Source organism: Chelmon rostratus, chromosome 11 (genome assembly GCF_017976325.1).
Source record: "Chelmon rostratus isolate fCheRos1 chromosome 11, fCheRos1.pri, whole genome shotgun sequence".
In the NCBI taxonomy this organism is placed as follows: Eukaryota; Metazoa; Chordata; class Actinopteri; order Chaetodontiformes; family Chaetodontidae; genus Chelmon; species Chelmon rostratus.
The window spans coordinates 9,639,965-9,651,984 of record NC_055668.1 but is presented as its reverse complement, the minus strand read 5'-3'; the positions used below and the strand labels follow the sequence as shown (position 1 = coordinate 9,651,984).

The following is a 12,020-nucleotide window of genomic DNA, read 5'->3' as shown; positions in this document are numbered from 1 at the left end:
ATAATGAAAAGCTTATATGCTTGTCTCTCAGTTGCAGTGCAACGTGCATGATACACAATATTTGCAATAGTGGAATATTTACAGTACAGGACAACACTAAACATCTGTAGAATTATATTCTATAGTGAGTTAATATGGCAGTATGTATGAGGTAGCTTTAAGTATACTGGGATTGCAATGGATAAATAAATAATGTAATATAATATAGTAGTATAATATTGTAATATTAGAAATAATGTCTATGGAGAGGTAGCTAGCTCAATGTCCAGTGTTAATTTGTCACTGATGTGCTTAAGTACAGTGATGGCTAAATTCTGAATACTACCAAGGGCTCAGTTGACATTTTAAGTTTCATTTTCCTAATGAAAAAGAATGTTGTACGAGCCACTTGTGTTGTTGGTGTCTAGGCAGGAGGGTGACGGTGTCAGAGAAATATATACTGTATGAGCCGACAGCCCCAGTGCAACTCAGGGCTAAAATCTGTAGCTGTGTGCAGGTTTTACCTGATGGCCACCAGGAATAAGCACCCTGTTCTGTTTCATTAAGGAAGCACAGAAAGTTCAGTTACATCAGCAAGCCCTGCAGGTGCACTTTTTAGTAGTGAGTAAGCCCCTTCAGAGGTCACGGTTTCTATTTGAGGAGGCCCTCATGCTTTTTGCCCCCAGTCCTATTATGACTTTTCAGTTGAACAGTATCGAGCTGTGGGACATGAGGCAGGTGCTTTCACATGCTCAGTCAGTATAAGATACCCGCCTGTTGGTTCTTTGCAGTTCACCAATACCCATGACCTCAACCAAAGCAGTAAAAGACTGTTCTTTTTGTTGCAGCTTTTTCTATATGCATTCTTAAATTCCAGGTGGTTGCCGAAAGAGCAATGTGTTTGTTTGTGTGTGTGTGTGCAACTGAGGATTCAGACATGATAATTAGAATCATAAAGATGATGTTGCACAAATTATTAATGGCCAAATACTGATAAAGTCTCCAAAAGCTCTGAAAATCTGTTAAATCTCACTCCTTATCATGCATTCACAATCTGCAAATTACCCAGGCGTGCCTAAGGGAAGATAAGGAAATTCTTAAAATCAGCAAAATAAGTCTTTGAAGCCAAAAGATTTGTTCCTTTACACTAGCACAGACTAATTTCACACAGTACACCATAGCCTCAGAAGTTTTACTTCTGTGATTAGAGCAAGAACTGAGCAAATCCTTTATCATAGTAACACAGTAGCTACACAAAGGGAACATGAGAACACTATATTTAGGACTGATACTCTTCTGTTTCACGCTCATGTACTCAGATAACCGCATATTTTCAGACAGTGAAGTGAAATAAGCTCTCAGTAAGGAAAAACTACATCATGGCACCTTAAAACAGACATTACTTATATTACTTATTCCTTTTCATGTTCCAAAAAGAGGAACCACCAAAACACTAATTCTTTAATGCTGTGCTTTCAAATACTGTTTGCTCTGGTTGCAGTTGGCAAATCCAACCTGTTTGTACTGTATGTGTTACCGTCTCATTGGCTGTAGTCTGTGGTTTCATCCAATCAGTGAATCGTAACCTTAAAATCACTTTGATTGCACCACTGGTGATGTCAATATTGACAAAAGCATCATGGACAGATACAGTATGTTCTGTTGATGCACTTCTCCATGTCTCATTTGGGCATAACCTCTCACCGCTGTATGAAGAAATGGTAAATGAAGCATCACTTCTTAATAATCAACTTGTATCTGTAGGATTTCCTTCATGATGCAAAAAACAAAAACTTTTTTTTTTTTTTTGCAAGTTCCATTGTACTCTATATACATACGGTACCACATAAAATACATTGACTATAATGCACGACAAGCGATCCTGCTTAGTGCTGCTCAAAAAGTGGTGGTGATGATTCCCATGATCACTGCGGCATTTCCTCCCATCTTATCTAATACACCACAAGGTCCCATCCCAGGATCCACTGTGGTGAATGGATTTTACACCAACATGCATACAGCTGCGTACAGTGCTTTGAGCGGACTCTTCACAGGTACATCAGAGACTTCATCCCCACGGACCTAGACAGCCTTCAGTTTGCCTACAGAGGGAATCGGTCCACAGAGGATGCTGTCTCCATCACCCTGCACACAGCTCTGACCCACCTGCAGTAGCCCAACACCTACGTCAGGATGCTATTTGTAGATTTAAGCTTAGCTTTCAACACTGTCATCCCAGACAAGCTGGCGCTGAAGCTACACACAGTGGGTCTGCCTGCGTCACTGTGCCACTGGATCAGAGACTTTCTCTCCAACAGGCCTCAGGTGGTGAGAATAGGGAACACTACATAATCCCCTCTGGTCCTCAGCATGGGCACACCACAGGGTTGTGTGCTCAGCCCAGCCCTCTTCACCATGTTTACTCAAGACTGTGCTGCCATACACCCCACCAACACAGTCGTGAAGACCCACTACAGAGAGGAGATACATCAACTCACCCAGTGGTGTTCGGCCAACAACCTGGTGCTGAACACAGGGAAGACCAAGGAGGCCATTGTTGACTTCAGGAGGTCCAGGAAGACGGATCACGCCCCCCTCCTCATGGACGGAGAAGTGGTGGAGCGTGTGGACAACATCATGTTCCTGGGCCTCAACATCACAGCTGATCTCTTCTGGTCCATGAACACCTCCCGCCTGGGGAAGAAGGCACAACAAAGACTCTTCTTCCTCAGGAAACTGAAACGGGCTGGACTCTCCTCTCGGTTGCTCGTCAACTTCTACAGGGCCACCACTGAAAGTACCCTCTGCCTTAGTGTGACAGTGTGGTATGGCAGCTGCATGGCTCAGGAGAGGAAACAACTGGCACAGGTGGTTAAAATGGCACAGGGCATCATGGGCTGCCCCCTTTCTAACTTAGACTCTATATGTGAAGGCCGGGTGAGGAAGAGGGTAAGGTCTGGGCCACAGACTGTTTGTACCGCTTCCATTAGGAAAGCAGTACAGGAACATCCGCAGCACCACCAACAGACTGAGGGACAGCTTCTTCCCCAGAGCTGTCAGAGCTATCCCCCACTGGAGTGAGAGACTGTGAGAACTATGAGCCACTGTACACTGCACTTTTACACCTCCACCTCCACCTTCACCTTCTGTGTACTTAACATTTAAGTACTAAATGGTCAGTTATTTGCACTCAGCATATACATTTTAGTATATTTCATTAGTATATTTTTATTGTCTTAGTATATTTTCATTTCTGGTATATTTTTATTGCATTTATGAATATTTTTACTGCATGTTAGTTTATTTTATTCTAGTATCTTAATTTAATTTTATCATCTTTCTTATCATCTTGTTTCCAACATGGGGGTTGCAATGCAAATTTCATTGACATGTCATGCTCAATGACAATAAAGGCAATCTTGAATCTTGAATCTCTTCTCTTAACCAACGAAATATACTATAAGACAAGAATGAGGCCTTCCTGTTGCCTTCTACGGACCCCTCTTTGCCCCACTGTCTTGTCCTAGAGAAATTTGTCTAACCTCGAGCATCTGCTCCAGTGGACCTCAGGCCTTCAGGGTCTGGGGCCCCGCAGAGCAGCCTGCTTTGCTGTTTGTTTTAGTATATTTTTATTGCATTTACACATAGTTTTACTGCATGGTAGTTTATTTTATTCTATTATCTTTATTCTATTTTATTATCTTTCTTATTATCTTTGTTTCTAACACGGGGGTTGCATTGCAAATGTCGTTGACATGCTCAATAACAATAAAGGCAATCTTGAATCTTGAATCTGTGTTTAAATTCAAGCGCCCACACACTAACACTAGTGAAACAGGATAGTTAGGAGATGGATACCGCCACCTAGTGGTACGATCAGTGTCTCTTCATAATGGAGATTCAGTGCATTTTCACACAGCAGAAACTTTGCAAGGACTCCAGAGTAACTGTCACGTGATATAACAACAAACTAAACATAAACTCCAACCCCTTGAAACAAACACAGACTGGCCCAGCTAAAAGTTGGGAAAGTAGGATTTATTCAATGCCATTATTACAAATTTATAAAATGCTAATGTTCCGTAAGAAAAGCTTCATGTAAAGGAATTCACACAGTTGGAATCCATTAGAAATACATTCAATTTCTTAAAAAACTATAATGTATTTTAACACTCCACTGAGCCTGTTCGTGATTGGAAAGTATTTTTCTTCTTCTTAGTGCATCTTTTTATAATTGTTTAAAATTATTAGAAGCAAAGTGTTTAGAGGATCTGGTATATATATAAGGTCTGATACAAGAGACCCAATCAATTACAAAGGGGAATTTAGGGCAAAATAAAGAAAAAATCAACACTACACACAGAAAAGGAAAGCGTGAATGGGCAGAGTTGGTCAGGGTGAAGGGGCTGCAGGGAACATACTATAATACATGTGGTGCAGGGGTATTACAAGTGCAAATAAAACCAAAATGCAGACTCATAGTCAGTATAGAATTGTTGATTTTGCTTTGATAAAAATGCTAGAAGCTCAAATAACTATTTGACTTGTTCTTCTTACCAATCTGCTGAATTTTTTAGTATTCAACCATATTTACAAAACTAATATGCACCTTTGATAACTGTGGGATCTGAGTCCATGTCTTACAAACTTATCTCTTGCAAATTGTGGAAATCAATCCAACTTTCCATTCCTGAGGTCAGTGCAGCTATTTTAGAGCACTTGAAGATGATGTGTCTTGTCCTCTAAGTCAGTTACGAGTTTCCTTACAAGAGGGCTGGTTTGGTTGCACTCTAATGTCAGAGCCTGGGAATGCAGAGCATGAGGATGTTATTTGCAGGCACTAGGTTTGCTTCTGTAAAGCTGTTCCATTAGCAAACTAAAAAAGCCTCAACAGATCAAGCATATGAAGCATAAAACAACAACAAAAAAACAATCTGAAAGCCTTACAAAAAAAAAAGGTATTTCAAAATGTATATGAGAGATGAGGGTAGAGTCAGAATGAATCAAGGCAGAAATACGATGAAAAAGACAAATTCTTCTAGCATGTGCGTAATGTAATTAAATGAGAAAACAAGAATTAGGGAAAAAAGAAAATCAGCTCTACTGGTGCTGTAAAGGAATGGAAGACCTTAATGTTGGCAACCTCATTCACTGGAGGCATTGACATTGAGTTAATCCTCCATAAATCATGGAAAAGGATGGACCACAGACCAGAGGACAGGGACTCCGTAAACATGAAGACATTCTGCTTACGAGACGCTTGGTCTCAGGCAGGGTTCTAAAGTGGCATCAGACCCGTGGGTGGGAGCAGAGATAGGGCTTAGATTCATGTCCATGCAAGGCCCCAGGGACGCCGGGTTTCTGTTTGCTATGACTGGTCACTTGGTGATGATAGGACAGGAACACTTGAAAACATGTCAGTTGCTCTTGAGCAGGTCAATGCATCCCTGCAATAGAGTCGCATTGTTCTGTGAAGACGGGAGAAAACAATATTAACATGTCTGATCATTCTGTTCTATTTTAAATCACAAGCACATCCAATATTATTCATTTGACACATTGAAATTTTCATCCTAGTTATAAGTTTTTGTTTGTGTTGACACACGTAAAAAACATATCTTACTTGCGTAAACCTAAAAAAAATGTGATCCTGATTATCAGTAAACCCAATAAGCTTGCTGGGTGATTTTGAAAAGAAACAGAGATGCTGTTGCATGCAAACACCATCACTGTATGCAGGTTTCTGCTCACTGTCTAGCACCAATCAACACAAGCAAATTTTCATCTCATGAGTGTCGCTCTCATTATTGAGAAGAGAAATCCACAAGTCCGATTATCACAAACTCACTGACATGGTAAAGATTTCTCTGTCATTGGCAATAATGAGAGCGACACACGCAACATGAAGATTTGCTTGTGTCGATAGGTGCCAGACAGCGAGTCACTCATTAGTGCCAATGACAGAGAAATCTGCAAGCAACTCTATCAGACTGACACAAACTCATTGTTAAAGTGGAAATAAAACCAGGTAAAATCATAATCACATATACAGGGATATGGATAATAGGGGTATTGGACAGCGAGAAAAAAATTGGATTTATTTCCAAATTTAAAGGCCCTTTATTTTGGTAATTTTTATAATTTTGCCTTTTCGAGGATTCAAAGGTAAATTTATTCGCTCAGTGTGAAAAAGTGAAAAAATGATAACACCAAGAAGCAGGAGGTGTGTTACACTTGGAAACGACACACACTAAACCACACCTTGCCACTTAAATGTTTCAGTTCTACAAATGACTTACAAAGCAAACTAAACCAGTGCTGACCATGTGGACAACAACAACAACAGACCAGTGTTGATGACAAAAGCAGTGAGCAGGCATCTTCTTTTCGGAGGTAAAAATTCTATACAACAGGTAAACGTTACTATGCACATGGCCTACTGGGAAATTGCTGTGAACCAGCAAATGCAGAAATATCTGGGGCCAGCTGTGTGTCGGTGAGCTGTGTTTGTGCATCATTCATACTTCAGTTCATTGTACACATGATTTTCTAGATCAAGCAAAGTGTGATATGATTGTGTGATATGAAAAATAAGGTGACAGAATCTAATAAGAACTTCTCTTCTTTTATGGTTTTACGACTGGCACATCATGCTGTGTTATAGTCAATACACTTATTTAGAATGTGCTAATCAACTTTACTTTAATTATCTGCTTGTGCATACTCAATTGTATTCTTTTTGTTATGGTCTGGTTTTCCTGTATTCATATTTTGTGCCTCTCTCTCACACTCTCTCTCTCTCTCCACCTTTCATAGGCAGAGCACAGAGGCCGGGCAATCTCTTTGGCAGCAGGCTCCCCTAAACGCACCTGCTTGACCTACGCTAATTAGCCTGCCTACTTAAGGCACCTCCAGACACACTCCTGTGCCGGATGATTATTCTTGCTACCACATGCGTGCTTGCTGTCGGTTCGATCTCCTGCCTCTTGTGACTCCAGTATTTCTTGAGTTTTGTTAAACGCCAGTCTGAGTTATTCCTCCTGTGCTCATCTTTTCGTTTTCCCCTGGCTGTCAGTGTTTTTTCCCCGCAAGGTGGTTTTCTGTTTTTTTCCTGTTGTTTAATAAACAAACGTCTCCGTACTACTGCTGTTGGGTCCGGACTCTCCTTTACACCAGCCCCTAACACTTTTTTTGTTCTGCACACCCAAGTGATTCATGATCCAGACAGTGATTGATTCCTTATTCCTCAACAACAACAACAACAAAAACAACAACAACAATAATAATAATAAGGTATATGTCCCTATAGGAATATTCTGAGTTTTTGTAAAAACCATGACACCTCATCACAAAGTAAATGATGATGATAAACCTCCTGCAGCAGTCGGCTGTGTTGTGCTGCTTACCTTGGCATGTTTTATCTCAAGCTCAGCCATCTCTATGAGGTTCTTCCTGAAGGCCACGACACGCCTGCCCTTGAAACTGGTGAGTTCTACGATGATAACATTGTCCAGTTAAAACGGGGCTTGCGTACCATTTTAGACACAAAGACACAAGTAGAGACTGAGCATGCATCTCTTCTGCATGGATGCACAAACCTTTCTTCCCAGACTCTGAGAGCTTGTCAAATTTCTGCAGGCACTGCTGCTGGTGCTCCTCTGCCTGGGGAATGTCCTTGCTCTTCAGTCGAGCCTTATCCAAAGCCTTGTTAGAGTTCTCATAGTCAGCTAACGCCCTGGCTCGCCTGTATAGAAGGTCCTGACGTGTATGACAGAGTTTAACATGAGAAATAAAAGAATGAAAAGGGGAACCTAAACAAAGTGCACTTGAAATATTTTACTGATAACTTGCCTTCACTGGGAAAATATCTAACAATGTATTAAGCTCAAGCTTATGTGAAAATATATATATATATATAAATATGAACATCTCTAATGGCCAATTTCTGCCTTCCTTCTCTAAGTAATGCAAATTATTTTCTCTTCATATTTAGCCCTAAATCTTCAGTCAGATTTATTATAAAGGACAACGAGGATTCATACTGGGCATCTTGTACGAAGTCAGAACATTAACGTGTCTCACCTTGGCAGCCTGGATGTCTCTCATGTAGTATCTCAGCAGCTCTGTGAGTTTTAGCTCCTGGTCAGATGCTACTCTTGCTTCCACTTTCTACAGGAACACAAGTAAAGTAACATATTGACTACCACGGTGTATTTACAAATCAGAACAAACATTTACAAAGGTAACTGAACCGTTCTACTTACTCTGAGCTTCTCAAACAGGTCTGACAACTTCTCCAGGTGCCTGAGAAAAAAGTAGCCAAAACATGGAACACTATGCAATTACGTCTTTGATAAAGATGTCAATTAATACAATTAGCAGGAAATATCATGACAGCCCAGCTTTTCAAAATTGCCTAAGCTCTGATTTGTCCACAAGATGAAACCAAAAGAGAACCATCACTTAAAATGTTCAACAAAAACTATGTCTTTGATTAAAAATCATTAAAGGACCAGTGTGTAAGATTTAGGGGGAATCTATTGGTGGAATTAGCAGAAATGGAATATAATCTAGAAATAACATTTCAGAGTGTATAATCACCTGAAAATAAGAATTGTTGTGCTTTCTATAGAGACCCTTTGGGTTTCTCATGAATTTCACAGCCACCTTAGGTTCGAGTAGGAGAGGTAGGGGTGAAGCGAGGGGTATTCAGTGGGTTGCAATCTACAACCTCAACGCTAGATACTACTAAATCCTTCACATAGGTCCTTTAAATTATGCATTACACTCACTTCTTGTTTGCTGTACTATCATCAGCAGAGAGACTGTTCAGAGTGGCAGAGACGAGAATGTAATCATCTGCAATATCTGCAAAGACAGAAATTAACAATCAAAACTAAGTAAATTCGAAACTGATGATTTTTTTTCCACTCCACTCAAAAACCTATTTAACATGGTAACGTAAAAACTCTGTCATACTTTTGTGTGCGCGGGTCATTTTCTCTGCTTTGGCAGTGGAATCTTTTATCTTGCTGTAGTAGTCAAGCAGAAACGTCTTCTCCTGCTCGAAAAACTCATCGACTTCCTATGCAGGAAACAAACACACAGGCAAAAGGTGATCAGGGAAGGAGCTACAACATTGCATCTGTAATGCTGCCATAGATGTAGTGTAAGAAGCCCCACCTTTATGCCTGAGATGAGGACCTCATCAGCCGACTTCACCATGTTTTTAAAGAATCCTCCAAACATTTCCTTGGCGTTCTTTCTTCTCACAGTGAGCTAAAATGACAGAATTTAGAAGGGAAATGAAATCTATGAGAGGAATATGATTATTGAATCGAATTATATGAAGTAATGGGAACTAAGAACAGACTAAAGAAAATGTTTGTGACAGCACCCAGAGTTCATTGTTTGTATATCATTATGCAACACAATATGGTCCATAAATACATGTAGCCCATGCTGCATGTTCTTTAATCAGACTAGTACCTGAGTATTTTAAGTGTTCAATTCTTAGCTAACTTGTATTAGCAAACACCACAGGCACTGAACAACTAAGTCTCCATAGATAAGCATAACTGCTGATCACAGCAGGATGTAAGTCATGTGTCACTACTGTCCGGTAAAGCCTACTTCCTCTCTTTCCAACGGACAACTTGGGAAAGGAAGTCAGCATTATGAGGAACTCACATCCTGGTCATACTCTAAGAAAATCTGGAAGTTTCTGTCTTTGCTTAAAATTGGGTGAGAGGACAGTCTCTGCAGGAATACTTCATGCACTTGGACAGTTTTCTTGAACACAGCCAGGTATTCACTGAAAAGAAAACACAATACATTACACAGATTATAGATGCAGTAAGATTTTTAATTTTTTTTTAGTAAAAGACTATTTCATGTAGATTTTGTAGAGGATCTAACAAGACATTGTCTTTAAGATGCTATACAATATATGGTGTTTTGTTTGAGTGTCACACTCACGCCTCCAGCTCCTGCTTCATTTTAGTGTACTCATCCTTAGTCATAGTGGCTTCACCTTCCCCCAGTTTGTGCATCTTCTCTCTTGGGCTCTCAAAGTCAGGCTTTGGGGGCGCTGGAGGAATCTATGGATGATAAAGCAGGAAATAAATGACTTTAAAAATCCAAGAAAGGTTAAATGGTCAATGTGTAACATGCAGCTAAATGTTTGTAAAAAAATATATTTTTCAAACAAACAAAAAAACCTGTGGACTTGTTTTAATTTCTCCTTTAATTTTCTTTATTTGAATATTCATGCATCAAATAGTAATATTACGGCCTCTGTCTATCTATGCGAGTCCTGTCTGCAAGAAGTCCAACTCACTATAAGTCCAGCATAATCCTCTGTCTCAACCAGAGTGTCATGCAGCCAGATGAAGTCTTCATGCTGCCTGGGAACGGAGAACTCTGGCTTCTGGAAAGAGCTAAGTGTGGTCTGGAAACAGACTCAATTTTAAAGTGTTTTGTAAAGAAAGCTGGCAACATATCAACAAATACCATCACAGAATATTTTTGAAGTTAGGAGTTTGTGTTGCAATGAGTCAGTGTTGGGGTACAAACTTTTTTACCTTTGTATGGACAGTAAACTTGACTTTGTCCCTTTCACAGAGTGCATCAGGAATATCAATGAGAAGCGAGGCGTCAGTGTTTAGATCCACAGAAACAGAGCGCATCTAAGAGGAAAGAATACACAAAGGTTATCCAAAAACTTGTAGCTGGCTGATGATATGTTTACTCACAAAAATATTACTTGTCATGTAGAAATGCATTTTTTTATTTGTTTATGGATTTTTAATGCTGCCTTAAGGAAAACCCTGGTCTGATCATCATGATGGAGTACATCATAAATGCCGTATTATGCACTATATTTTGGTTTGATCGGACAGTTCATCTACAATGCTGTCTCGCTGACACTTCTGTGGGGTACTGAGAATTTAAAAGGTAAAAAGTGGGATAGCAGATACTAAATATGATGTACTTTTTTAAATCCTCAAGTGAACAGGGGCCTTCAGAAGAAGAAGAAAAAAAAAAAAAACCTAACAAACATAGTTTGGACTATTTACTCTTGCTGGTGAAAGAATATACCTTACACCCAGGTACACCCACCATTACAGATACAATGTGCAGTTTTTGGTGTGACTGTTTTTCTGGTTATTCTTGAGGCTGTAGTTTGTACCCTTACCTTACCTCCTCTAAGTATGATACGATATAATTCAACAGCACCACAAACGACATCCTCCAAATTTACCGTAAAGTTGAACAAGCACCAAGGGCGCAATTAAGTTATGTAGACACCTGTCAGAATGCTAACAATTTTAGTCAAGTCATCTGTGTTGTCACAGGCCAGTGTGTTGCACAGCTCTGAAACACAGTAGTTTAATGGAGTAGAAATGTAGTAAAAGCGATACCTTAGTACCGCCACAAAGCTTGTATTACTTACTGTAACTTCCAGTGAACAATTAGCGTTAACCGTTGCATGTTTTAACACGTTCAGTAAGTTAGGTAATGTAAGCAAACAACATCTTACTGCAAACATGCGGTTTGATAGTAGTCGCTTTACGTTACCCAATTCTTGCTAGCTTTAATCAATAAATTGTTAGCTAGCTTTAGCCGGAGGCTAGCGTTATGTGGACAGAAAACAACACAAGTTAGCGACAATAACTTAGCCAGAAATCAATCGTTTATGTCAGCTAACATACTTACTGCTTGACTTAAAGGTACCAGAACCCACTTTTGGTGCAGTTTACGTGCCAAAGACCATTTAACTTACCTTTTCCTTATTGCTTTCGTCTATAGTGGATGTCATGATAAGACTGAAATCGACGGAATAGGAAGAACAGGCCAACAACCCTAATAACAAAACTATATGCAGGAAGCTCTCCCACCGCTGACTGGTTCGCTGCCTAACGACGAGCTGTCAAGTCGGGTTTTTTTTGCCCCCCTTCGTTAAACATTTAATCCCGCCTAAGAGTGAATTTGACTGGACAATGTAGAATTTACAAGGCTATGATTGGTTTCTAACCTTA

General features: G+C 39.9%; 1 protein-coding gene across 1 annotated transcript; it reads right to left on the bottom strand.

Moving 5' to 3' along the window:
- Window positions 1–3,998: 3,998 nt before the first annotated feature.
- snx5 (sorting nexin 5) lies at window positions 3,999–11,919 on the bottom strand. The gene is made up of 13 exons (XM_041947595.1): window positions 11,765–11,919; window positions 10,563–10,667; window positions 10,319–10,429; window positions 9,958–10,079; window positions 9,670–9,793; window positions 9,163–9,258; window positions 8,959–9,064; window positions 8,772–8,847; window positions 8,244–8,283; window positions 8,062–8,148; window positions 7,578–7,737; window positions 7,386–7,471; window positions 3,999–5,447 (listed from the first exon to the last, which is right to left on the bottom strand). Exons 1-13 carry the CDS (start codon window positions 11,798–11,800, stop codon window positions 5,397–5,399), a joined length of 1,200 nt encoding a protein of 399 aa, XP_041803529.1. The 5' UTR covers window positions 11,801–11,919; the 3' UTR covers window positions 3,999–5,396.
- Window positions 11,920–12,020: the final 101 nt, after the last annotated feature.

Excerpts from the sequence above, each read along its gene's own strand:
- snx5 (XM_041947595.1), bottom strand. The coding sequence starts at position 11,800 with ATGACATCCACTATAGACGAAAGCAATAAGGAAAAG. Across the intron at positions 10,430-10,562 it reads AGTTTACTGTCCATACAAAG|ACCACACTTAGCTCTTTCCA; the intron begins GTAAAAAAGTTT and ends GTCTGTTTCCAG. Across the intron at positions 10,080-10,318 it reads AGGATTATGCTGGACTTATA|ATTCCTCCAGCGCCCCCAAA; the intron begins GTGAGTTGGACT and ends TATCATCCATAG.